This window comes from Mastomys coucha, unplaced genomic scaffold (assembly GCF_008632895.1).
Source record: "Mastomys coucha isolate ucsf_1 unplaced genomic scaffold, UCSF_Mcou_1 pScaffold22, whole genome shotgun sequence".
Classification (NCBI taxonomy): Eukaryota; Metazoa; Chordata; class Mammalia; order Rodentia; family Muridae; genus Mastomys; species Mastomys coucha.
Window position 1 is genome coordinate 107,400,820 of NW_022196905.1, and position 27,571 is coordinate 107,428,390.

General features: G+C 51.2%; 3 protein-coding genes across 5 annotated transcripts in view; 2 read left to right on the plus strand and 1 right to left on the minus strand.

The window, feature by feature from the left end:
* Positions 1-2,754, plus strand: part of Myo1h (myosin IH) — a 48,407-nt gene extending 45,653 nt beyond the window's left edge. The window contains exons 29-32 of the mRNA XM_031337487.1: positions 416-486; positions 615-712; positions 1,533-1,632; positions 2,398-2,754. Coding sequence (XP_031193347.1) covers positions 416-486; positions 615-712; positions 1,533-1,632; positions 2,398-2,421 — 293 coding nt within the window. The 3' untranslated portion in view covers positions 2,422-2,754. The remainder of the gene's footprint in view (positions 1-415; positions 487-614; positions 713-1,532; positions 1,633-2,397) is intronic.
* Positions 2,755-3,019: 265 nt separating this feature from the next.
* On the minus strand, positions 3,020-21,559 carry Kctd10 (potassium channel tetramerization domain containing 10). 2 transcript variants are annotated; one of them, XM_031337490.1, is made up of 7 exons: positions 21,427-21,559; positions 16,550-16,763; positions 10,234-10,403; positions 8,914-9,000; positions 8,202-8,254; positions 6,986-7,181; positions 3,020-5,392 (listed from the first exon to the last, which is right to left on the minus strand). In XM_031337490.1, exons 1-7 carry the CDS (start codon positions 21,427-21,429, stop codon positions 5,168-5,170), a joined length of 948 nt encoding a protein of 315 aa, XP_031193350.1. In that variant the 5' UTR covers positions 21,430-21,559; the 3' UTR covers positions 3,020-5,167. The 2 variants fall into 2 exon arrangements, with proteins under 2 accessions (XP_031193350.1, XP_031193349.1); XM_031337489.1 differs by having other exon boundaries at positions 8,914-9,003.
* A 136-nt stretch (positions 21,560-21,695) lies between these two features.
* The window catches only part of Ube3b (ubiquitin protein ligase E3B), a 42,973-nt gene continuing 37,097 nt past the window's right edge, over positions 21,696-27,571 (plus strand). The window contains exons 1-2 of one of the 2 annotated variants that reach the window (XM_031337485.1): positions 21,696-21,965; positions 25,266-25,353. The gene's annotated coding sequence lies outside the window, so the exon portion shown is untranslated. The remainder of the gene's footprint in view (positions 21,966-25,265; positions 25,354-27,571) is intronic. The other variant, XM_031337486.1, reaches the window with a different exon arrangement.

The window sequence follows — 27,571 nt, forward strand, 5'->3', positions numbered from 1 at the left end:
TCTCTCTCTCTCTCTCTCTCTCTCTCTCTCTCTCTCTCTCTCTCTCTCTCTCTCTCGTTCTGAGATGGGTCCTGCGCTGAGCCTTGGAGCTCTGTGGCTGCAGCTACCTGGCCCACCTCTCCCTAATGCTGGGTTACAGATGTGCCCAGTATGTCTATGTGGGTACTGGCTATCCAAACTCAGGTCCTCAGGCTCAGCCTTCTCCACAGGCCCTATTTTTTTTCTCCTCTTTCCTCCCAAGACAGGGTTTCTCTGTGTAGCCCTGGCTGTCCTGCAACTAGCTCTGTAGACTGGGCTGGCCTTGAAATCAGTTTCACCTGCCTTTGCCTCCTGGGTGCTGGGATTAAAAGCGTGTGCCACCACTGCCCAGCCACATTTTTTAAAAAATTAATGCCAGACTCTGGATCTGTCTTAGGGGTCTCCACCAGCAGCCTCAGTGATGGAATCCTGGTCATTCATGTCTCACCAGCAGACAAACAGCAAAAGGTAACTACAGCTTCCAGCCTCCACCGAGGGTTTCGGCCACAAGAGCTCGCTTCCCTAAGCTGAACGGTGCGGAACCTCCACATTGAAACCACTCGTCTGGAACTCGCTGTTGCCCTCCCTCTCCACAGGGGGACATCATCCTGCAGTGTGAACACATATTTGAGGTGGTCACTAAGCTCGCCATGCTGGTTAAGAAGGAGCATGCTGTCCGTGTAGTCCAAGGAAGGTAGGGGTCTATCCATGGCGACAGGCCTGTCTCCTGCACCAGGTGGGGTGGGGAGTCCTCCAGGAGGGACTGGGAGACACCACAGACTGATGCACCACGCCTCTGCTAGTGAAGAGCATTCTGTTCTCCATCCCAAGCTTGGGCTCAGGGTACACAAAAAATGTCACCTCCTTCCTCAGTTCTCAAAGGAGGTGCTGATATTCAAGGGGCCCTGTCATCACTCAGCCAGGGCGCCCAGAAGGCGCAGGTCTGCCACCCCTGTGGCTGGGTTGGCAGCGGTACGGGGGCTTCAGCAGAAGGGCTGGTTTCTTTAGGGGGTTAAAGAACCGTCTGAGGCAGAGAACTGTCAATCCTCTCAGTAAGGCTGGCGCAGCCCCCGAGTGTCCCACTCCCAAGCAAGGCAAGCGAGCTCAGGCTACCCAGTGTGCCCGAGACACAAGGCTGGCAAGGCCGACCGTGAGGCTGCACTCTGCCGAGTGCCGCTGTGTTGTCTCGGCTCCTGATGGGGGAAGAGAGTGGGTGGGGACTCTTAAAAGCACTTCAATTCTGATGGAGCTTGGAGGATGGAATCCTTGGGTGGCTGTGAACTTCTGCGGGAACCATGCAGGCCACTCTTAAAAATGCATCAGAAGGCCCCGTAGAGAGCTGGACTGCTGAACTGACTTGAGACTACAGAAGTCCACTTGTGAGGGTATCCTTCTGATTGTAACCAGCAGTGAGCAAAGCGGAACTCAAGCATTGGCTAGGACAGTTTCCCGAGGGAGTTTCTCTCACAGACTAAAGAGCATGTCAGTTAACTGGTCACTCCCTGCATTTTAAGTTTACAGTTCTACATCAGTCCTGGGAGAGAAGGCACAATAGTTTTTGAGACTGGAGAGGAAGACCAAGTCTATAAGGATAAAAACGGACAGTTAAGAGTGGTAAGTGGCTGTGTGCGGGAGCGCTAGATGATATGCATATGTACGAGCCCAAATCAACCATTCCCTCTGCGGTCCCAACTGGTACTCTGGAAGAAAGCAACAAAATGGTTTGAAAGATGGGCAGGCAGGTGCTGTGACCAGAGGGTCATCAGAGACAGTTGTCATTCTCAAGCCCAGGTGTGTGTTTGCTGGCTCATAAAAAGCTCTGCCACGTACTCAGGTCCCAGCCGAGATGAAAAGGTCCCGGGTCTACGGAGGTTCAGAACTGAACCCACTGCCTTGTGACAGTGGGAAGCTGAGCTCCCACACGCCAGTCAGATGGTTCTCACAGTCTTCACCGGGTTGTAGCAAGCTGAGGATGTGTTCTGCTGCCATGTGCAAAGCAGATGGGGGAGGAACCCATGAAATGCATTTTCCGTACATGTTTAATTTATATATCTTACCTATATGTAAAACTGGCTTGCAGGTATAAATCGTTCACAAGTGCCTTTTGATGGCTAGGGATCCTCCGCCCCCTCAGGGACAAGTGAAAGGAAGTGTTCCTTTGAATGTGAAGTAGGTGATCTTTTAGTGAGGTACTACCCAGACTCTGTCGTCAATCGGCCCATCTTCCCCCATGCCTATCCAAGGCTGAAGATGCTGAAGGCTCGGTCTCTCTGAACCACTCTCTAACCGGTCTGCTCCCATAGGAGGCAGAGGATCTGTGGTAGCTGCTTCCTCCAGGGCAGATGGCTGGGTTCTAAAGCAGGGTGTTCCACTCCCCAGGTGTCGGCTGGGAAGAAGACCTGAAGGAGGAGGATGACCCCGCCCTCCTCGGTCACTACTGCTCCAGCTGAGGCAAGCACTGAACCAGCACGGACCTGCTCCAGTTGTCCATGCTCAGGGCCAGTGCGGCAGCTCCTGGAGAAGAGCCGCATCAAGGAGCCTATGCTATGGCAGAGCCAGGTCTCAGGCGGCACCGCATCCAAATGCTTCCTGGGAACCAACCTAGAGTCATCCCCGTCCCTGGTAGAACCCAATTTAGGTGCACGCCAAGAAGTCGTTATCGGGTGGGGGGCAGACTCTGTACCTCTCACAAGCGGAGAGACACAGGAGTAAAGGAAATCTCATCAAGATGCACAATCTGAACTCTGCTGTACATGACACATGCTGCCAGGGGCTGGGCTAGACTCCCAGATCCCAGAGGGGGAGTGGGGGCCCCCCGACCCCAATCTGCTAACACCAGCCAATCTCCTTCATTTCTTTCTAAGCCACTCAGATTCCTCTCAGTGAGTAAGCCCTACAAAGAATGACTGACTCTGAGGTAGGATGTGTGGCCTTGCTCCTGCTGCACGTCAGCAGCCATGCTGACTGAGCCAGGCGTTCTTGAAAAGACCAGGAGGCGGTGTGAGTAGAAGCAGAGTTTAACGTTTATTTTACACGTGTCCGCAGATGCTCGTACAAGAGTGAGCACTCCTAAAACTCCCAGCATGGTTTTCCTAGTGCAGAGGCCGGAAGAGAGTGATGTGCTTACGGGACCAGGGACTGTGTGTGGCTGGAGCCCTCTGGCCCACACGGACTCTGGGAGGGCTGATTACCAGCACCGAGAGCAGGTATGAGAGCTCAGCCTCCACAGAGGTCAAATGGCCCATCTCCTACAGCAGGCGACAGAGAGCTGTGCCAAACCTGCCAGGGTATGAATCCCACAAACACTGAACTTGGTTACCATGAACAAAAAGCTTTTCCTATTTATTTTGTGAGCCCTTAGTGTGCAGTGAAAGTTCACTCTTTACACCAGCGACTCACTAGATGGTGATCTAGAAGGGCTGACAACTGTCCTTCGTGCCAGTGTTTGGAACCTGGAAGCAGAGCTTTGGAGACTGACGCTGGGTCAGGCCCTAGCTGGACTCAGCTGCCAGCAGGATCAGGCACCATGGAATGTTCACTAGGTCTGTTCCTATCCCTGGGAGCTGAAGTACAAAGCTACAGGCACACGGTTTGAGGATAGAGGAAGGTAGAGAGAGCTGCCGAAACAGTAACCGTAGGCCAGAGGCCAAGGCAAATCTGATTGTGCCGCTAGATCATTCTGCACAGGAACATTTAAACAGTGTATACATGGCTTTTCCATTCCTATAGAAAACACCAGGACTGACATTCACTTTAACTTCCTAGAAAAGTTGAACCCATCAGGCAGGGCTGACGTTTAAAACAAACAGTATAAAAACTTAGGAAACGTGATTCATAAGCTCCCTTTCTTGGCTCTTAATACAAAAGTTTACCCCACACCATTATCTAAAAAGCATCTACCCCATATGTGGTTCCTCGATCCAGTCGGGTTTGAATATTTATCATAGGCTTTGCTGTCAGATACAAGAAAAAAGTATACAACTGTCATGTACAAAGTGAGCTGTACAAACCGTCGCAAAATAGGAACTTTAAAATATGTCAAGATCACCCACTTAATACCTTTGGTCTAAAAATAGCAACACTTCCTTTACCAAGCAGCCAGAATCCATCCCACGCTCTCACCTAACCTTGGAACTAGTCTACTCAACTACCCTTCAGCCACGACTCCGCAGCAGACTCATCAGGTAACTGGCAGTCGTCCTGAGTGCCTGCGCCCTACAGTCACACGTCCCCACCTACAGTCACACGTCCCCACCTGCAGTCACACACACATCCCTTGAACACAAACAAGACCCAAAGGTACCTGCACGCCCACTCTATTCTGCACAGAAACAACCTGCAGGGTTGCAGCAGGGAAAACCGCCTGAGTCAGGCTGCAAGCTCAGCAGTGTCCTTCCCTGATGCCAGTGTCCGCGGCCACACAGTTCCTAACCAGAGGGCAAGGCACTCCCTTGATGAGAAAACGAAGCCATGCAGAGAGGAGTAGACCCTTAAAGCAGCAATGGCTGCACCTTCCTGGATGGGGTACATCAAAGGGACCAAGCCGAGAGAGAGCAGCCCGCTGCCAGGAATCGATGTGCTCCCCAGCCTGGAGTGTGCCGGCCACACTGAGGGACCAGGGAGAGGCTGGAAGCCACTTAGTCCCCATTCCACTGCTGACCAAGGGGTTCTAGTACAAAACTGCACACAGAGCAGACTGCCTGCTCAGAGCACACATGGGCCAGGCCGCTCAGGGACACCTTGGTGGCAGGCTGCCAACTACGTAGTCCCTCTGAACTGCCAATCTAAGCCCTTAAGGGAGTGTCTCCTAAGAAGCCCTAATAGGTAGTCAACACCATAAAAATAAATACTGCAACAAAGGTTCTCACATACACACCAAACTCATTCATGCGTTTCCTCCAAGGCCCAGAAAGCCAGGCTCCAGGCTCTCAGGAGAGGTGGCCCCCAGACACAGCGTTTTCAGAAGGGTGCACACCTGGGCCAACAGAAGCAATCCACTTTGTCAAGAAATATCAAAATAATCATCTGGCTTGTTACAAAAGTGTCTCAGACTCCAGGGGAAGTGGGAGGTGCCCCGAAGCCTGCACAGGGTCTGAGGGGGCGGGGGTAGGAACAGAAGAAGTGCGGGAGGGCAGGTTGCTTGGCCTGCTCACTGGTGGAGGTGGGCCCGGTCATCTGGGCGCTTGATATGGATCCTCCGCACTCGCTCGATCCGCTCTCGCTCTCGCTCCTCGTCCTCGTCCAGGTGATGAGAGCGTCCAGCTGCCCCGCCCGTGGCCTCCAGGAGTGCATTGTCAGGTCCTCGGCCGTCCTGGGCCTCATACAACAAGATATTCAGGGTCTCCTCATAAATGCGGGCTTCGGGGAACTCAACCTGTGCCCCCACAAAATACACGGCAAGAAGGTTAGCAAGCTGCACATGGCCACCCCCCCAGATTGCATTCTCAGCAGAGCCTCAGGGAGTCTATGGTGCACCCCTGTATGCCCTCCACTTTCCTACGCTCTGGCCTCCAGCAGACTCATGGCTGTAAGCAGAGCCTGTTCTCAGGTGACATCCTCCTTATGGCAGGGGTGGGGAGTCGGGGTATGGTTGGTGGGGGCTGTGGTCTGAGCAGGCGGGAGAACACAGGCAGAGGAGACAGCGGCAGCTGGGACAAGCAAAGCCCCAGCTTTCTGGGCAGCTGAGATGAGAGAGCCCTGGACAGTGAAGGTCCTGGGCTGCAAAAGAAGGAGCTTCAGAGACTACCCCTGAGGACCTGGACTTCCTCCAGGGGCAGGATCTGCTCCTCAACCTCACACAGACCAGCAGTGGGGACAGTCACCACCCAGACACACAGCTGCTATGAGAGGTTGAAGGCTGGGAAAGTCACAAGGCCAAAGGAACCCCAATCACAAGGCTGATTGGAACCTGAGACCCAAATCCCACCGTGGCAATTGCCAGACACACCAAACAACATAGCAGAGCCAGCGAGATGGCTCAGAGGGTAAAGGCGCCAAGGCTGACAACCCAAGCTTAGGCTCAGTGTTCTGCCAGCTCTAGGATCCTGTGGACCCAGACCTCCCAAAGTCTCTGGTGACAGATGGCCTACACACTGGCGTCTAGGACCATGGCAATCTGCTTGTGGCAAAACTAACATCCATTTCTCTTATGGTGAGAGAGAAATGACAGTGTGCAGTGACCAGAAGGGAGAGCGAGAAAGAGGGGGCCACCCTCGCCCCAAGTCCAAGAAAGGTGGGCAAGCAGGCCTAGAGAAAGGTGCAGTTCTGACAGCGAGCGGGGTTCCAGCTCACAAACCCAGGGAATCTGATGCACCTGCACTCACGTGCACAAACCACCTGCAGATATACACACCTACACGTGATCATTTTAAAAAGCAATGGTGTGGCCGGGTGGTGGTGGCGCACACCTTTAATCCCAGCACCCGGGAGGCAGAGGCAGGCAGATTTCTGAGTTTGAGGCCAGCCTGGTCTACAGAGTGAGTTCCAGGACAGCCAGGGCTACACAGAGAAACCCTGTCTCGAAAAACAAAAACAAAACAAAACAAACAAAAAAAGCACCGGTGTGTGGGGCCTACATCAGTGGAAGCCAGATCTGGGTCAGCAGAAGGGAAGGACAGGGTGGACAGCCAAAGGTAGTCAAGGGCCAGCTTAGGAAGGCAGCAGAGGCCTCTGACCAGATGAGGTCATGCTGGTGCAGAGTCCTGCCACCCAGAGCAGGGTGACCCAGCATGGGCAGTCAGAAAGATCCAGGATGCCAGAGGGAGAAGGCCCTGGCAGCTGGGCACACAGGTACAAGAGCAAACCTGAGTCCACCTGACTACCCAGGGATAGCTGGGAGTACAGCCCACACTCTGCTCTCCCAGTGTCAGGAGGAACTGCCCGGTTCTCTGAGCTGCCACACCCCCCTCTTTTGAGTTTCCCTTGCTCAAGCAGAAGTGCTGCAGATGCCCGTGAGCACGGCCCTCACCTTAGTCTGCTTCTTCTCGGTGGCGTAGACGATGGAGGTACAACAGACTTCAGCGATTTTTCGGCCCTGGCCGTAGAATGACCAACAGCAAATTTCATCCCCGATGACGTCCTTTATGAACAGGACCCTCCCGTTAAAGCGCAGGGAAAGCTTATCAAACAGTTCGATGTTCTTCAACATATTGTCATCAGAATTGCTGCAGAAGAGCATTGGGTAAGGTGAGAGCACAAGCTGGAAACACAATGACATCCACCCAGTGCTCCTGCACACCAAGTCCTCCCTGTCTCCTTTTCTCTATCTCTGCCTACAGTGAGAGTCTACTGCTCCATAATGTATAAATGGCAGAGCAGGTTCTCAAGGACAGCTGTGGCCTGAGGGCAGTGCCCCTAACCCATGGTTGCACATCTGCCCTACCCTCGCCTAAGAAGACTGCAGGACCTCTGGGAGGTGCGAGCCCCTGAGCCCACCCACCACTCTCCCTGCCAGGCCCCTGGGAGGTGCATATGTCCAAGGAAGACTTTAACCCTCGGTCAGTCTGTGGGTCCTTGATGGCCTCGTTATAGCTCTCCGTCCCTCAAGTTGCTCATTTACAGAGCATGTTGCTGAGAGCCAAAGGGCACTCTAGAAACATCTACCGCTCACGGGTAGCAATGTTCAAACAGTGCAGTCCCAAGGAACTGAACCAGAGTCACAGAGACCCAAGAAATAGGACCGAGTCTGAACTTTAATGTTCACGGCAGTACTTATAATAGACAGAAACTGCAAAGAACCCAAGTGCCCATGCTGAGGAGCAACAATGACACAGCGTTTGCTGTAGAAACACGACATACCAATGGTGCTACAGTGTCCACAGACCCTGAAACCTTACAGTAACGGAAGGGATCGGTCACAAGATGCAGCATGATCTATCACTAGACATGCTTGAAACAGGGAAACATCCAGATACAGAAGTGCAGCTGGCAGCAGCTGCAGCTGGGAAGATGAGGGAGACAGCTCATCCGTGCCGACATGCCCAAATGCTACAAAGTACTGGTGTTGTACACTGTGGATATGTCAAAATCTCTCAACTGCACGATACGAAACTGCATTTTATGAAATGGGTGAATTCCACCTATCTCTAAGTTCCCCCGACCTCTCTACCTCCCCACCCAGCTGAGGTGCAGAGCATGGTCCACGTGAGGGAGGGGACAGGCCTAACCTGTTGTGGCTTGCTTACCTGGTGTAGGAGTATTTGTTGTTGCTTCTATTGTAGAGCAGCTTTACGGCCGGCTGTGTGGAAGGACAGGACAGTTACTACCCCTGCGGTGCACGGCACACTGGCCTCCCAGAAGCTGTGGGCACAGGCTAGTAGAGCTACGGGAGGGGTGCTACATGTTCCAGGGGCAGGGGCAACATGTGAGATGGGGTTTCCCACTCAGAAATGCCCTTTATCTCAAAACACAGGCACTGGGTACTGCCTCCCCCGACCCCACACCAAACACAGGTACATATAGATACTCCTTATATCCCTGTCACAAACACCCCCAACACACATATTCATATTCATTCTCTCTCTCTTTCTCTCTCTCTCTCTCACACACACACACACACACTCACACTCATACACACAAGTACACATCTTATACTCCCCAGCCCCCCACAGGTACAATGAAGACACCCCCACACTCACACAGGTACACTCAAAGGTAAACACAGACATCTGTACACTAGTACACAGACACCCCCACACTCAGAGACTCACACACAAACACCTCCATACTCATATGCAAAAGGACACACACTCTCCCCATTCACACAGACACCCCCACTCTCATACACACAGGCCCACAGCCACTCAAACACACAGTACACACACACACACACACACACACACACACACACACACACACACACACACACCCTCACCCACCACCCGAGCCTCAGCACACCTTATTTGACGTTGCTATGAGCCTCTGTTCTTCCTTGGAGGATGTGATGACGGGAACCTTGCAGAAGGGCTCATAAGTATCTTTGTTCTGCTGGAACAAAACATGCTTTCAGCTCAGGGGTCTGCTGGGGCCAGGGCTGCCTAAGCTGGCTAGCCTGGAAGTCAGGCCGGAGGAGGAAAGGAAGCCACTTTGCACCAGTTAATTAGGAAAGGTTAAACTAGGGGAGGAGTCCAGTCTTTGGGGTTGTGTGGTATGTTGGAGTCCCAGTGAGCACCAGGATGACACAGCTCTGTCTGCCCAGGGACACTCAAAACTGAGCCCTCAATGCAGCAGGTGATTGCATAAAAGCTGCTCCAACCCCACTGTAGCAACAGCAGCAGATGGGAAAGGAGAAAGAGCCCTGAAGTCAAGAATGCAAAGGAGTCAAATGTTGAGCTGGCAAGCAGACTCCAGCTGAGAAGAGGAGACAAAAAACAAAGCCTGTGTGGGCGGAGGAAAGAAACCCAGACAATAGAGCCCATACAGGCCCCACCAGGAGAAAGGTCTGCACTCTACAGTGAGAGACAGAGCAGAGCAGAGATACACATCTCTGTTACTGTGTTACTATCCTCAAAGCCTTCCAAGTCCCTGGGGCCTACTCAGCCCCAGATGGACAGCACCCAGCCAGGCTTACAACCCAGACAGAAAAAGTACAGGGCCTCTTTGGTTCTTAATGAGAGTGTTGCTAGGTAGCCTGAGCTGACCTCAAAACTCGTGATTCTCCTGCCTCTGCCTTCTGAGTGCCTGAGTTCCAGGTACCACCAGGCCTGGAGGACTCATTACAGAGCAACATCTTCCCACACAAGGCTTCCAGAAAAAAAGTCAGTCTATCATCCAACCATGAAGGCCCCCAAAAGACAAGGACTCCCAGCCCTGCGTATGCAGCTTTTCCTTAGGCTGCAATAGAAGCCAAAGGCCAAAGGCCGTCCAACTCTTCGTGGGAAGTGTCTCAAATGACATCTGAACCAATGCAAAGTGAAAAAACGCAAGGGATAGTCTCTCTGGGGACAGAGAGACCACTTGAGGCAGTGTTCGGGCAGCCAAGGAAAAGGATAGCGCAATGGGAGGACGGCTTTCAGACAGGGAAGGACAGGACAGGAGGCAAGTCCTATAGTGAACCTCTCAGATCTGTAGACAAGGAGCTGAAGGACCCGCCCCCACACAAAGGTGACACAGAGGATCTCTGGACACATCTGGACGGTCTGGCTTGAGACTCGTCCTCCTATCTGTGAACTTGGGGTTCAAGTAGGGATAGATATGCACTTAGAAGGGGGTGCCTACTTGTAGGGCCGCCTGGCACTCTTCTAGCAGGCCCTGCACCAGGTAGTACTTGGCTTCCGCTAGCAGCTCCTCAATCTCTCGGCGGCTCTCGGGCAAGGGCACAGCCCCGTCTCGAAGGTAGTTGAGGATTGTTCCAAAGTGCTTCCCACAGCGGTCGATGAGGATCCAGCCTGCAGTGGGGTGCAAGGAAAACCAGGTCACAGGGCACTTGTCAGGGGAGGTGAGCACCACAGCTGGGCGCAGTCCCCCAATACTCCTGTGCTTATCACTGTTGGCCCATGCAACCCCAAGGTCCCCAAAGCCTAAAAATATGCTCTGAAGGCTCTGTGCCTAACTGAAAAACCCAAAGTCTGATTTCTGCTTTAGCCAGTCTGCCAAACATCCCTGACTGTGACCCATGGCTTCTCACTCCAAGCGTTTATGGACCCATGACAGCAACAGGACAACAAACTGTCATCAGAGGGCTCAGTCAACAAGAGTGGGTGAACCTGCCTCACTGGATATGGAAAATATCCCACCTGCGGCCAGCACCAGACATGAGGGTAAGGGCCGAGAAGAGAAAACACCCTTCTGCTTACCAGAATCCACTGGCTTACTCCACCCAAGCCCACTGGTTTTTCACAACCCCTGTCCTAGTATGTGACATCTCTGGAGAGGGCAAGACTGGAGCCTGATAACAAAGAAGCACCAGGAAGAGGGAGAAACGGATGAAGATCTCTCACGAGAGCATGGGGAGCTCTCAGAACCAATAGAGGCTGGGGGAGGCTGGTGAGATGGCTCAGCAGTTAGAACACTGAGTGCTCATCTAGAGGACCTAGGTTTAATTCTCAGTACCCACATGGCATTCACGATCATCTGTGACTTCTGTCTCAGAGCACTGATATTCTCTCTGACCTCTGTGGGCACTGGGCACACACATATAAGCAAAACATTCATACACATAAAAATAAAATAAATCTCAAAAAAAATTTAAAAAGCAGTAAGAGCCAGGCAGTGGTGGTGCATACCTTTAATCCCAGCACTTGGGAGGCAGAGGCAGGTAGATTTCTGAGTTGGAGGTCAGCCTAGTCTACAGACTGAGTTCCAGGACAGCCAGGGCTACAAAGAGAAACCCTGTCTCGAAAAACAAACAAACAAACAAACAAACAAAACCCAAAAAGCAGTAAGATGGGATGCCAGACCACAGCTCCTGACTTAGCCCAGGATGGAGGTATACACAGGACTGGGTGTCTTCTCCTCTGCTCTGTTAGAAGAAGAAACAGACATCTCTACTCCTGACCCCACTGTGTCCTGCCCTGGCTCCTCATATTGGAGCCCTGAGCCAAGGAAAGAGGACAACAAAACTATCTTGTCCATATGCCAAGTCACACCCTGCGCCCCACCCTCCATCTCCTGGTTCTGGTGCTCCCTAAGATCCCACGATCCTCTCCTGAGCCTCCTCTGACCGCTGCTCCCTAACCTTCCACTAAAGGCTGCTCTTCATTCTCAGCCTTTGGCGGGAAAGCCGCACACCACTGTGCTTCCTGCTTAGTTTGTGACACAGAGTGTGTACTGAGCGGGCTGGGAAGGTAAATCCTCCCACAGCGACCTCCAGCTGCCATCAGAGCCTCTCTCTGTGTCTGAGAAAACAAGACACGCACTTAGTAATGTACACAATCCATAGCATATAGCTGGTAGTCCAGGTCAGTGGACAGCTCGAGAACACACCCCTTCTCCCAAGTGTGGCCTCTATCGACGCAGGCAAAAGTGGCCAAGAAGGCAAGTGGGTCCAGGGCTTCCGGGGCTCTAGCATTCTAAGCAAAGCCAGAAATTCAGATTTTTTTTTTTTCTATCAATCTCATTTTAAAAGGATGGTAAACTAACTTAAAAAGCAAAGAGTTCTCAAAAGGTATATACCATCAAAAGGTATATACAGTATGTATATGTGTATAAGTTGAATTCAGCCTACACGCACTGGGCCATACCCCAAGTTCCCTATACTAAATGCTGACACAGTACGGATTGACAGTATTACCCTCTGGACTGCTCATCTAGGGGAGGCTCATTCCCTGCATTTCCATAGATACAGAGTCCCCAAGATGCTTGGTGTCATTTGGGGCAGGGGTGCAAGATCAACCATTGAGAATAAAGATCCTCAAGCTTCAAGAGAAAGAGCCATCAATGACAAACTCGGCTGACTGGAAAGAGCCTGCCTATCCTGCCTTCCACACACAAGCAGCCCAAGCTGCCGGGGAAAGGCCAAGATCCCCCAAATCCATTACTCAAGTGACAGCCCAGAGTTTCCATAAACGAACAGGCGGACTGGGACACTGGGCTCCAAGTCAAGAATGTCAGGAAATGCTTGTGGGGAAGGCATACTTTGAACAAATAAGGGCAAAGGCGCCAGCACATTCTCCATGAGGTTTCAATTAGCATTCTGACTTGAAATATTTTGGTTGCTTTCAAAGCAGTCATCTATCCCTCACACTCAGCTCAACTGTCTGCATGGAGAACCGCAAACTTGCTGCCATGGAGCACACAGCACTGAGGCCGAGTTTTCAGGGCCATGGGGATAGAAGGCTTGCCAGTGTAGCCCAGAGGCTCTGACTCTAGGGTGTCTCAGCACTTAGCACAATGGTGACAAGCAAGGGTCACTGTCAGAACCCCACCTCTGCCACCTACCTGCTGCACGCTCAGTAGGAGGCCTCTTCTACAGATGGGGTTGCACAGTGCTGGAATACAGGTGTGACCAGAGGCTGGCCAGAAAGCACACAGCACAGCCCTGGTCTATAGGCAGCACTCACAATTAACTACTGGTGTGTGACAATGAGATGTCACAGCATGGGTGCTGGAGGACCCATCTGACCCTGCAAGCATCAGACCCCAGGAGTGAGTGAGTCTGAGCTGTGGCTTCAGAGTACAGAGGCCGCTGCAGGGTGGGGATAGGGGGTTGCTGGGGCATGGGACTACGGCTAACTTCATGCAAACACACTGGTGTCAATCTCGGCGCTCTTCCTCCTTCCCCTTCTCTAGGAAGCCTCTCATCACAACTCCAAAGGCATCCCAGTCTTCGCAGAGATACCTGCTACAAATCCAAAGTACTGAGCCTGAGCCTCAGGACAGATCTGTGAGATGGAGCCTGTCCAGTGTACTGCAAGGCACTCAGCAGATTCCTGGCACTCAGGCTACCACAACCGAAAACATCTTTGGACATCACTAACGCTAAATGTCCCTTAGGTCACAGACAGCAGCAACAATGCTTATCTGAGAATTGCTGACACATCAAGAACCAGTGGATGGGGCTGAAGTGCAGACAGAGTCCTGTCTAGCAAGTGACAGTTCCTAGGCTCTATCCTAGCACTAGGGAGGGTGGGAGGGGAGGGAAGGAAAAAGGAAGGCGGCAGAGACCTAACAGAAAAAAGGCATGCATGAGCGTAGAGGTACTAAGGAAAGCGGAGGTCAGCCAGGCTGGGAGAGGTTCTCTACAAACAGAGGCCGCAAGGAAACAGGATCCAGAGCATGCACTTCTACAGAGCAGCAAGGTGTAGGCAAGAAAAAAGGAAGAGATTATAAGTTAGATGCAGTCAGACAGCTAAAAGATGAAACCCAAACCAGTAAGACAGACACACAGCACACCAGAAATTAGGAACAGCAAAATGAAACACCCTGGATGAGCACAGTTTCTTGGCAATAGGTGAATGGTCAACAGAGCCCAACGCTGGCAGAAGGCTAGACCACCGTGAGGCATACCCACCGACTCATCAGCACCTGAGAGAAAGCTCTGGCAATACCCAGCATAGTGGAAGACATGATTTCCAACTGTTTCTGGGAACAAACTAGGGAAGGACAGCTGAGGGAGCAGAGGGAGCCTCATGCTCCAGACCTGGAGGTTGGGAGGCAGGAAAGGGAAGTCCCGACCCTTGTCCCACTTCCCCAGGGGGAAGTCAGCATTCCCAACACTGGACACATCTGTGGGGCAATCAAGCTCCACTAGCTGCAGTACGCGTCTGGAAGGAATAACTCCACTTCAGTGAGATACCTGAGCTGGGACTGTTCACGCATGACGTCACAAGCATCATGCTAAGTCAACAGGAGCAGAAAAGAACACCAAACACTGAAGCCACACGAACAGAGCATTAGTTAGTAACTCCACAGCAGTGGTAAGCATACACCCACAAAAACACAGCTTCTTATCCTGCCTGCATACTAGATTAACCTGGGGAACATCCTGTGCCAATGCCCGGCCAGGACCCAGATGGGAGCAGACTGAGCTCCACCCAGTACCCCAATCAGACTAATGGTGGCCATGAAAAAGGAGCAAGGAACAGACATGGCCAGGGGCCACACTGCGTCAGTCAGTCTCCTGAATTTCTTCTGAGAGGACTGCACATAATAAAATGAGTGAGTGCTTCAGCCTAGTCTCTACACTCCCACATTCTGAAGGTATTAGTCAGAGATCTGAAGCCATGGGAAGCGGGGCAGGGAGGGCAGGGTCCTAGCTACAGGGCCAAAGCACAGCAGGCTAGCCTAAAGAGAAGTGCGGGAGGTGGGAGAGGGTCTCCGTGTGGCCTTGAACTCCTGATCCTCCTGCCTCCACTGGGAATTACAGGCATGTGGCACCACGCCTGGTTTTTGATGTGGTGATGGGGAGGTGCTAGGCAGGCACTCTGAGCCATGGTCCCAGCGCCAGAATTTCATTCTTACTACAAACCCTCTGGGCCACTAGAGAGGGTGAGGGCTCAGAGAATTCTACCGTGGCCAGAACTGAACTTTTCAGAGAAGTCAGGGAAAGCCTGCTCACTTCTTCCATGTCTCCCCTCAGAAAAGGAACCCTGAGGGCGCAATTCCAAACCACAAGCACATCTACTCCTGAAGGGCAAGATGGGACTCCTGTCCTCCCTGGCCCCCCTCGGAGGCAGGCTTCCATCCCCCACACTCAGTAATGCCTAGTGGCTCAGCTCTCCGAGCATCAGCACTGACCACGTGGCTCTCTGGCACGCTCACAACTCTCAAGCAGCACAAGACGAGCTTCAGAGAAAGCCACTCATCAATGTCACAGCTCCACTACCTGGCAGGTGAGGCAGAACTGGCACCATGCCTGACACAGGAAAAGGCTCCAGAACTGTCAGCTGTGCCCTTGCCCTGGCAGAGCCAGGACTCAAGCCCAGAGGTGCCTCCCACACTCAGGCTCCTCACTGGGGAATTGTGTGCATAAGGTGTGGCCCTCAGGCAAGTGGCAGTGGCAAGGGGACACAGCAGCCCACATGCAGGGCTTCTCCTCAAGCCACTCTCCCTCAGCAATGCTCCAGGGATGCCCATCACCGTGGCACATAGGACTCAACGTCATACAGTAGGACTGTTTACATTTCTGTTTACAGCAAATGTCAGTTCAGCTGGCAGCAATGTGGTCCTCACATCAGGGTGCTCCTTTAAGATGCGGACAGTCTATTCCTATTTGTACCTAGGCATGTAGGTCAGGCTATGAAGTGCCCTCCAAGGTCAACAGGATGGCTTGGCGTGGCATGGGTGAGGGCTGAGGTCACAACACCAGCCAGACAGCCAGGCCTCCATGGGGTTGCTGAAGGTCTCTGGCACCAAAGCAGTGGTCAACCCCATGAAGTGATCTGGCTTGGGTGATGGGCCCACCCAATCAGAGAATAGGAACCAGAGATCTCAGGGATAGTAGCTGCACCTCCTTTCCTAGCCCTGAAGCTATGGAAGAAGCATTAACATCTTCCACAGGCAAAGGGCTAAGCCCACAACGTGGCACCGTCCAGCTGAGTGAGGAAGGCTGTGAACTGTGTCTGCTTTACAATACTGCCCTAGGCCACCCCATGACAGCCTTCCCCAAGAGGCTTCTCCAGAGACTGTATCAGGCAGGACTAAATCCCACAATGACCCTGGGTTCTCAGATAACCTCGGTTTCCTGGTGCAGCAGGGGTGCCATTGTCTTCATTTCCACAAACACCCTATGGTGTGGGTGTGGCACTGCAAAGGGTACCTCCCACTCATAAAACAGTATTCTCCAGAGTGCCAGCACGGCAGTCCTTAACTGCAGGAGAATGAGTACGGAAGGTACCTGGTCCCGTTTTAAGGAAGCAAGTGAGGCCTGGAGCAGGAAGAATCTTGCTCAGTCACATGGCAGACCTACTAGGTCAAGACCAACAGTCCTTATCTACAAGAGTGACTGTTACTAACAGTCTGGTCTCCGCTCCAGTGCCACTTCCTCAGGAAGCCTTCCCTGACCACACCCTCCAGATTAAGTTTTATATCCCTAAGACTCTCAGTGTGTATGACTGCCCTTGAAGGCTGGGCCTCTGAACCACTGGTGACTCACCTTCGCTGTCTGTGAGCACCTCCATGCGCCCACTGAACATGGCCTTCAGCATGGTGTCCTGTTTGGTGAGTGTCTGCATCGTGGTGTAGTAGAGGGCTCCCCCTACGTTCAGCTTCACGTACTTGGAGCTGGGACTGGCGCCCTTGAAGGAAGTGGTGCGGGTAGCAGCCGCGGGCACCGCTGAGCTCACCACACTTTCTCCTGACATCTCTTCCTGCCAGAGACAAGACAAGGTCAGCACACCAGCCCCACTCCTTTAAATCCTGGCTGAACTCATATCCAGATGTTATTTGGTTCGGCCGTGTATACACTGCACTCTCAACACTGACAACTCAAGAGCTCAAAGAAAAACTTTGAATTTCTGGTTTCTCTCTAAACCAGAGGCTAACTAGGCCAGGAGGACAGCTGGTGGCTGCTGGAGGACTGCTCCCAAGGAGAGGAACTAATCCCTCAGCTCACCCCAATCCACACCTGGTCTTACAGGCCAACCTTACCACTGACTCTAACTTTGTGTTGTGTGATGTCCTTCATCAACAGCACCTGGACGGCATGTCAAGGCAGCCAGAGCCATGCCTGGGACGCTCTACCTTTCTGTAGGGCTACACACAGAGCAGCCGAAAGGACCATCTTTCGAATGAATTCCAGATTAACAGGTCCCTACTCCTGCTCCTACTACTTCCCATGGGGAAAGTGGTCCTGAGCACAGGCAATGGCCAGATGAGGAAGCAAGATCAGAAAAAGGAGCACCTTCCTGTCCTAGCATCACTAGACTACAAGATTCTACAGCAGTCCAGGCAGCACTGCCAGACCTGAGGTGCTCAGACCAGGGTTAGCACCTGGTCCTTATGTACTTCAGGATGAATCCATCAAATTCTAGAGCCTGAGAGGTCCAGAGATGGGCTGGATCTGCTCCCTGAATACAGGGCAAGAAATAAGAAGGGAGCCCCCAGACACTGTGGCTGCCAGCACTGCAAGGCCTTGGACAACGTCACAGAGCTTCCCCAAACCACTAGGCTGCTCTGGGGCCATGCTGCCGCAGGACAAAACCAAGACCATACACTAATACATCAAACACAGAGGACATGATCATTATCCAAAATACAAAAATACACCACAGTCTCCTGGCTGATGTGCATTCCTTCTGCTGACCTGCGGGCTGCAGGCCTTGGTGTCCTGCCTTCAGGGTGAGAGTCACCACACGCAAGCATAGAATTAGCTGCCTGCTGACAGTATCTCACACAGAGAGGTGCCACGTCTCTGAACACTCCTGCTCCTCTTCCTGAGGTACCTTCCACTCGCTCAGTGTGACTCGGACCTGGACGTAACCCAGCCACAGTAGGCACAGGTGAGCTCCTGGTACCTTTTGGCTAGAGAGCACTGGCAGCACAAAACTTCAGGCTACCTGAAAAATGACGGTTTTCATATTTTTCTCAGAAGGACTTTCCAAATCATAAATGGCAAAGCATCTTTTTAACAGGTAGGAGACAAGGCAGAAGCAACTCATTACAGTAGAGACAGTGAGCAAGCAGCATGAATAGGGTTCAAGGTTTTCCAGTTCTTCTGGCCCTTCTACCCTCTCTCTGTCACCGCCACCCTCCAGGGTGGTGGGAAATTACAGTTGGAGAACTTGCGTCACAGCCCTACAGAGCAGAGCAGAAAGAATGGTCCCCTGCAAGGTACAGTTTCCTCAAACAAATGTGCACGTGTGTGTTCTAAAGCTCAGTCAGAGCTCTGCTGGAGTCTATGGCATGATGCCAAGGAGGAAAGCAGGACACCAAACACGTACATGTGCGCACACACACACACCCGCTCCCCACAGAGCTTTCAAAACAGTCCCCAGAAATACTGTATTAGCAGTCATGGCCAAACACATCCTCCAGAGACACTGTCCACAGGTGGCAGGATATTCTAGGAATAAAGCATTTCCTAAAACTCTGATGAGCTGGGGAGCAAAAGAAAGGCTCACGGGTGTGTTTGCATGTGGGGGGCGGGTGGTAAAAGGAAATCTGCCCCAAACTGGAAATACTTTTCCATGTTCTTTTCAGATACAACCTTGTAAAATACACATACACACACACACACACACACACACACACACACACACACACACGACATACATGTATGTGCATATATACTGTCTGTGGTACAGTCTAGCATCTTCAAGGTACCTGATACAAAACAGGACATAAATACAGCTTTGTACTTTTGTGAGGATGTTGGCATATAATAAATCATTCTTTCTGTGTGTAGATGGCTGGATTTTAATGAACTTGTGCAGCCCCACTCTGAATAGGGCAGAGAACACTGACACACTCTAGACATATATATGCCCGTGTCCCCTGACCACTCTGGAACATCCACATTGTGGAGGCAGTGTTGGTCATCTTCATTCTGTGGCCCTCAGAGGGTCAGTGACAAGCAAACAGAGCATGTGATCATGGCCTGCCTGGCCCTGGGTCATTCGTGATGCTTGGCATATTTAGAGCTATGACATGAAAGTTAAGATGGAAGAGTTCCATCTCATTAAAAGAAAAAAGTTGAAAGATAAGCAGTGTGTGGTTCAAGTGTTTTCAGACCTATGGCCAAGGCCCCAACTTGGCCACACACTGGCGCAGAAACACGGTAGGTAAGATACCTGGATGTATCCTATCAGGGACACTGGCTTTCCCTCCCTGCTGCCAAGAGGCCAGGTGGACAGAAAGCACTTGGCACAGCCCCAGGCTGACTACACACTCCAGCAGAAAACACTCAAATTAACTGAGTTTCAAGTCATCCCCTCTTTGGAGACTGTCTCCAGTTATGACTAACTGAAGGCACTGAATATCAGGATGGAGCCTGGGGCACCAGATGAAGCAATGAAAGCCTGGAGATTTCCCAGAGGCCCTCACCCTAGTCAACTGGTCAGCCTGGTGCTTGACTCCAGGAGAGACCCTTGGAGGGCAGGTTCTGGTTCCACTCACGTGCCAGGCTGTGATGGTGGCCTGGGTTCTCTGCCTTCCCCACAGTGATGCTGCCCCTCTGAAGGCTGACTCCATGAGTGACTGAGGGTGCGGGAGAACAAACTTGGTACCAGTTTACCCGACTGAGAGATAATGACTCACTCACAAGTTTGTTCTGGGTGTGACCCAGGGACCTTTAAAAAAAAAAATTCCCCCAGCTGGTTCTAATGTGCAGTCAACATGACAAATCTCTGTTCTAAATGGTCTGTGCCCCTTAATTCGGCTATAATTAACTCTGTGGTCTTGAAGAAGCTCTCTAACAAACCTCTTACGCTGTTGGTCCAGTGAATCCCTGACCCACATATAAAAACAAACCAAAGCATCATAAATAAAAGTCACTTGACATCGAATAAAAAAAACCAGCTGAAAGAGAATTGTTGACTCTCTTTTGTTGGAAAGCCAGACAAATAAGACAGGGTAAAACAAACAAAACTCCGAAAATACCAACTCCCTGCACTCTCTCCTGTCAGCCGAGGGAGACATACAGATGGCCAAGCAAGCCTGCACTGCAGTTTGCAGTTTCAGGTTGTCACATCACTTTCTGTGCAAGGTTCACAAGAGCTACTGAACCTAAGCCTCAGTTTCCCACTTTATAAAACAGACTGTTAAAGCCAGAATCTTCCTAATACTGTCTCCCCCGACCCTGACCCAAGGTAGAGACAAAGCCTGGCCCACCTAGTCCTCCTACTTCTGCAGGTTTCCCTTCTACTCCGGAACTCCTTAAGACCAGGTGTTCTTAGTGGGAGATATTGGAGTCGCCGGGGCTTCAAAGACACTGCTGCCAGCCTGGACTAGACCCCAGGCCAGCTAGGAGAGCTGGTGCCCGGAATTTGGGATTAAAAGGCACTTTCAAGGTGATTTGAATGTTAAGTAAGATTAGACAATCTGTTTATCTAATAGCCGCAGGGATCTGAGGGGAGCTCTTCAGGCGGGTTGTTGCCCAGATTGTCTGTGGTTAGGGCTGGAAACCTGACAAGTTCCCAGGTTAGCTCGGGGAACAGTTGGAGATCTACGTGTGCTGTTGGCCTTCTACCAAAGTGTCTCTAGTTTTACACAAAATAGAACTGATCAAAGCCAAAAACAGGCTGAGTCATTTGTCTTCAGTTTGGGACTGATCTTGTAGATGAATGGCAGACGAAGAGGACCTGGGTTGATAGTACTCCATGCCCACCCAAGGACAAAGAACCATTCAAGGAACAGATCTTAGAGAATCTCAAGTAAACAGAAACCATCCCATAACCCAGACAGCAACAGCTGACATCCTGGGATTCCCGAGGTGTGGTCACCTAGGGCCTCAACGGAAGTGATTAGGTAGGTATCCAGGTGCCACTTGAGGCTAGACTCTGTGGTCAAGATACCCCGACCTCAGACAGATGGCATGCCTCCCTAGAATTACTGTTACCAGTCATCTCGCTTCAGACTTGTGGGTTCAGAAGACGGAGTACGCCCCTTCCTCTCTTGCCTGGAACTCAACCACTCGAGACACAGCCTCCAACACGCCAAACGCTCGATTCTAAGGATACCCGCTCGCCCTCTCCACACGCCCTCGAATCCCCATTTTCCACCCCGAGCGTCTGTTTCGATTGCCGTCTCTTTGTTCTGACAATCTCCCAAGTCCCATCGCCAATCAGCACTCAAGACTCGGCGCCCGTCCCCTCTCCGCCCAGCGCATCTCCGCCGGTCCCGACGCCCCTTCGCAGACCGCCCGCCCCGGTTCCTTTCATCCAAAGCCCTTCCCCCGCCCCGACCTCGCCCGCACGCGCTACTCAGCGCCCCACCATTCCTGCGCTCGGTCCAGCGGGGCCCTCCCGGTCGGCCTAGTCACCGCCCGCTGTCCTCGCCAGCCCGAAGCCCCCCGACGGCGGCCACCGCCCTCACCATGAAAAGTCGGAGGACTCCGGAGTCTCCAAATCCGGACTGAGAGGCAGGAAACACCCAGCTCACTCAAGGCAGGGGGCGGAGGCGGGGCCGGGGCGGGCACTTCCGTTGTCCACACCCCACTTCCGCCCCGCAGAGGGACACTTCTTAAAGCGTCCCCTTGTAGCCCTAGATGGGGGACTCTATCAACCACTCCCGTTAGAGTGTGTTCTACCTCCCCATTGGCTGAATCAGACTTTTATTCCACTACTGGATGTTTGTTTTGTTTCTCCCTTTCGGCTGCTAAAGAAGACGACAGGATGAAAGAAGCTTTTTTCCCCCTACACGGGCAAAGACGCTGTGCGGAACTGTTGTTTCCCGGAACTGAATAAGCTTCCAGGCGGTGTTCGGAACTCAACACCCGGGGCAAGATGGCGGCCGGTCTTCGGCCGCTGCCCCGGGTCTGGCGGAACTCGGGGGTATCGGGCTAAGGCGGCGATAGCTGAGGCCCGGACCCCGAGTGCGGGGGCCTCGAACGGATAAAGATCTCCGGACTGCGGGTAGCGAGTGGGAACAGGATGGTCGATTCTCTGGGCGGCGGGACCAGGGACTGAGGGAGGTTGTTTGGGGGCCGAGTCTTGGCTTAGTGAATTCTGAGGAGGGACTGACTTTCCGGCTTCAGGGATCTTCGTGGCCCCCTTCCATCGATTTTCGTGTTGAGGCGACTGGCCTTACTAGCCAACTGAATCTGGGCGAAACGAGCTTGTTATTGTGGTTGTTGATGTTGGTGCCAGTGAAAGGCGTCGGGCCTCTGGATCACCCCAAGTGGAATTCGAGCCCGGTGAGCTCGCTGTGTGACCTTGGGTGAATCCAGTCACATCTCTGACCCTCAGTTTCCTCCTCTGTAAATGGAGTAATTAGATTGCTTTACAGAGGTTATTTTATAATACGTTTTAGTGTGGTTCCTGACGGTTCTTATTACAGAAAAACTTGTTACTATTTGACTTCAGCCTAGCCACAAGGGTGCCTGGCATTCTCAACTTCTCTTTGTTGTGTCATTCTGTGTGTGTGTGTGTACTGAACCTTGTCTTTTTGACTTGCCTATAAGTAATTTCTTTGGGACCTGGAGGACACTGGCAAGTTAAGTGTCCTCTGCATTTCGTTTCCCCATCTAGATAGGCTGTAGCTGTCTAAAGGCAATAGCTTGGCTTATTAATGGTTTCTTTAAGAGCTATTGTCTATTCTCAGGCTTTTAAAATTGGGATGATGTAGCCTCTTAGGATAGAGCTAATATAAAGGAAGGCCTAGTTAAATGTATCCACCATGTCTGTTATGTGGTCTCCCCTTAGATGGTGGCCCTTAAGCCTGGAAACCTAGCTACTTCTACCAAAAAGGAAAATCGCTCAGCAGCTTGTGTTTATTTTACTCCACAGTCTGGACTCTTGTGTGACTTGTTGCACTTCTTGAAGTTAGTCTCAACCAAATAGGTTGGTTTTAAGCAAGTTCTCTGGGCACATAGAAGTAATGCAGAGTCTGAAGCTTATCTTTTACCGTTGAAAGCTTGGCTCTGCAGCTTACTAAGTATATCTGTAATGCAGGCTGAGGGAGGCAAGATTTGATCTTCTCATCCTGCTTCTGCCCTTACTGGATGAGACACTTAGAAGACGGCATGGCTTAGCCGTCCCTTCCAGGTGCTCTGGATTCTTACCAACTTACTGTTTTTTCTACCTATGTCACTTTTATTTCCCTAAACCAGAGTATCAGCTTTGTAAGGACAATGCAGTAAGGCTTCCGTAGATGTGATGAACTTCCAAATGCCAGTTACCAGTATTCTCCCATTTATTCCTAATCTCAATACTAGTGACTAGATTAAGGTTAAGAATGGCAAGTGTTCTATGTAATCCTTAACAACCCTAAAATTGAATATTGTTATTATCCTAGGAAGCTGGGACCCAGAGTGCTCACATGACAGTGCTGTGAGGTAGAGTTGGAACTAACAAGAACTAAGGCTTCTTCTCTCTGACCTGAGGGTCTTTCTTGTTACAGTGTTTCTCTGTGGCTCTCAGGGGAATGAGAACTTAATGCCTAGTTGTGCATCTGATTTAATTCATGAGCTATGCAAGTGGAAAAGGGACAGGAGCGAATGAAGGAACCCCCAAGGCTTAGCTCTTGTGCAGTGCAAGCAGAAGCCAGTGTGTAAGATTTTTGGATGGGGATAATTTTGAGAAAAGGATCAGATCCTGAGAGGATCTGGGGAGAGAGCTCTTGAGGTAGTCACAAATGCTGGGCACAATTTGTGGCAGAGTCATTTGTGTTTCCACTGGGAGGAGGGGCCCTCTCCTGCTCCCGGGTTCTGCTTACCACAGAAGATAGCTCCATATATATATATATATATATATATATATATGTGCCAGCGCTCATAGCCACTGAGCCATCCCTGGTGCCTCGAGTAGGGATATCTTGAGGAGAGGCCTTAAGGTTGCAGTCATGCCTTGAGCCTTGCATGCATCTCTCAGGAATGTGACGGTTCACAGTTTAAGCAGTAGGACCAGGGTTTCATGGCCCAAGTGCTGGGTCTGGCGCATCCTAGTTCATTTGGAGATAGGGAAACGGCTTACTGGGACTGTGCAGGTGGGAAGATTTTTAAAAAGTGGTAATAATAAAATAAATAGGCCAGAAGTGGTTATAAGAGCTCAGTGGTTAAGAGCACTTACTGCTCTTGGCAGGACCTGGGTTCCACTCCCAGCAACCCATCATATGGCTGGTGAGGACCTGTAACTCCAGCTCCAGGGGCGTCTGATGCCCTCTTCTGGCCCCCCCAGGCGCTGCTCTCACAGACCGACAAACACAATAAAAATAACTTCAAAAAGAAAAAATAAAATTTTTGTGTTCGTGAAGGTAACACATCCCCTAGGCTTTTGTGCTGTTCTGTTAGTAGCTCCGTAGAATCATGGTACCCAGGTGTCTGTTCTTATGACATGCATCAAAGCTGATTGTCCAAAATGAAAGACTGACACTCCCTCCCAGCGGTGTTGACAGAGCCAGGGGCTGGTGCCAGCTCTGTGTGATTCAGGCCCTTTTGCGCTTTCCGTTAAGTGGGGGTGGGAGGGGCGCTCCCCTACCCACACAGTCCTACTCCTTAGAATGGCCACTTAGATTTGCTTTTCACCCTTCACTTTCACATGGGACCTCGGCCTTGACCAGGCGTGTTCTGGTTCACTGCAGTATGGTTTCCATGTGTGCACACTCTGCCTTGTCACTGAGCAGTGGAAGCTGGGTTCTAAGGCATGAACCCCTTTGCAGAGTGTTGAAACGATATGAAGGGTAATTATCTTTTGTATCGCCTTGGAGTTACTTTGAGGTTAGCATGTAGTTAAGGGAGACTTAGAGGGTTTTTAAAGATAATTTACTTTATTCTATGCAAACTGGTGTTTGGCCTGCATGCATGTCTATGTGAGGATGTTGGATTCTCTGGAACTCAAGTTACAGAAGTTGTGAGCTGCCATGTGGATGCTAAGACTCAACCCATGTCCTCTGGAAAAGTAGCCAGTACTCTTATCTGCTGAATCATCTCTCTAGCACCTAGACAGGTTTTTTTTAAAAACCACCATAGTATATTACTTACATTCAGCAACATTGCAATGCCATGCCTACAAGAAAATACTAATTCTGGCTGGGCGTGGTGGCACATGCCTTTAATCCGAGCACTTGGGAGGCAGAGGCAAGCGGATTTCTGAGTTCGAGGCCAGCCTGGTCTACAGAGTGAGTTCCAGGAAAGCCAGGGCTACACAGAGAAACCCTGTCTCAAAAAACCAGAAAAAGAAAAAAAAAAGAAAATACTAATTCTGAATCTTTCTTAGGCCAGAAAAAACAACTCCTCTGAAGCCAGAGGCTACAGGAGGTCACTGATGGTCACCTAGCATCTCCTCTGCACAGGCAGGTCCTCAGGTGAGCTCTTCAGGCCCTGAGGAAAGAGGGGACAGTTAGGAATGTGGCTGCTCCTCTCTTTCCACCTTCCTTCCCCTCCCTGTGGTTAGCAGCCTATGCTGATCTAGTTCAGGAGTTGCTGATGGGAGTGGCTGGTAATGGAGCTTGTGGTAGTGTGTTTGACTAGCATGCACAAAACAACCATTTTCTTGAGGATGGAGCAGTATGTCAGCAAATCCCTGGTGTCATTTGACAGGTGTGGGGGCAAGGAGGGACTGCAGAGGTCCCTGGGTGTGCTCATATGACAGAAATCTAGGTCTGCCTGTTATTCTATGTGTGTTTCGAAGCGGTGGCTGCTTCGAGTGACCTAACCTGGTGAAAGATGCTTTCCCAAACTCTATATTTCTGCATGATTTCATGTTAATGATTCAGTCAGCTAGGCTGATGGTGGTATGTTTTGGGGTAGCTAAAGAAGTTACCCACTTAGGAGCTCCGGATCAATGCTGTGTACGTCTGGCTGTCAGTCAACCACCCGATTGCAGCAAAAGCAGTTTGTAGTGATCCTATACTGTTCTGATATTAACCTGTCAGCGAGAAGGGGCAGTTCTCCTGCTCTGCCTACCAGAGGAATGATATGTGCAGTGTCCCCTGCCCAGATTAAAGGGGCTGCCATGGCTGCTGGAAACATGACTGGTGGGAAAGCCCTTGCCATGCGTGCAGGAGGCCCAGAGTTCAGAATCCTCTGGTGCTGGGCAGGTTTGGCACCATCTGTAATCTCAGCTCTTTGGAGGCAGAAATGGAGTCCCTGAGGCCATTTCAATATAGGTAGACCAGCTGACTTGTGAGCACTGGGTTCAAGTGAGACACCTTACCTTAATAAATCCAATGCAGGGCAGTGGAGGAAGACAGCATCACCCTCAGTCCTCCATGTGCATTTATGTGCTCTTGTGCGGTACACACACACACACACACACACACACACACACACGGAAACACAATACATACAAGCAAAAACCAAAACCCATGGCTTCTCAGTGGGTGCAGAGGTTTGAGTTTGATCCCTGGCACCTACTTGGTGCAAGGAGACTACTGACACGCATGTCTTCCTCCACACATGTTCTGTGTGTGCATATACTCACACACATATGCTCATGTGTGTGCACGTGCGCACACACACACACATAAATAAAATAAATGTAGTTTTAAATGCTTTTTAGAAATGTTTTATCTCTGTATTTTATCTGTCTGAGTGCTTTGCTTGCTTGCATATACACTGTGAGTTTGCAATGCCGGCAGAGCCAGAGATGAGCACATCAGTTCTGTGTAACTAGGGCTACACGTGGTTGTGAGCTGCCACAGGCCACTGGAGACTGAACCCAGGTCTTCTGCAAGGGAAGCGCCCATGACATGTCCCTGTAGCCCCAGTACATGTGAGGACGACCTCAGGGTACCTAGATGGCCCAGGGTAGTGGTGCAGATGGCTCAGGTAGAGATCTGTGGCCTGATTTTGAGCTCCAAAACCCATGTAAAGAAAACAGACTCCTCAGACAGGTTTCTGACCTCTACACATGCACCGTGACACACTTGCCAACACCAGCACACCACACATGCACACTAATCTTTGTAAGTCGCAATCGAAGTGTCACAGCAGGTAAGGGCCTGCTGCCTAGCCTGACAGTTTCATCCCCAGGCACCATACAAACATACTTGCTCATTCATACTTGCCCAAAGAAAATATAATTAAATATTTTTAAATAACTTTAAAAAACAAAAAGCCGCCTTTTTTTCATGTGTACTGGCACCAGTAAACACTTGTGAACGGGTGACCCAAGTGGTGTTAACATCATAATGTCTGTCTCTTCCTTCATGTTCTTACCTGCTGAGATGGAAGGTGGTTAAGTATGGGAAATGTAGCGGAGAGGCACCCTCCTGTCTGGGAACCTCTGACACGGCTGTTAATCCGCACTCTCTGGATAGGATGACATGTAATTTGGGCTCTCCTTAAACTTACAGGGAGCCCACATCAGTTCTACACCCAGTACCGATCTTATCCTTAAGAAAATGTTATTATTTAGAACAGCCTCAGTGTCCCTGGTCTCCATGGGTGGTGTGAAAGGAGCTGGTAGGAAGTTGAGAGTGTCAGGAGAGCCATGAGCTCTGTGGGGGAATGGAGGCTTCTGCTGCCAGGTTCACCCCAGCCCCTGCTGTGTGTGTTCCACACTGTGACCCACACCTGCCC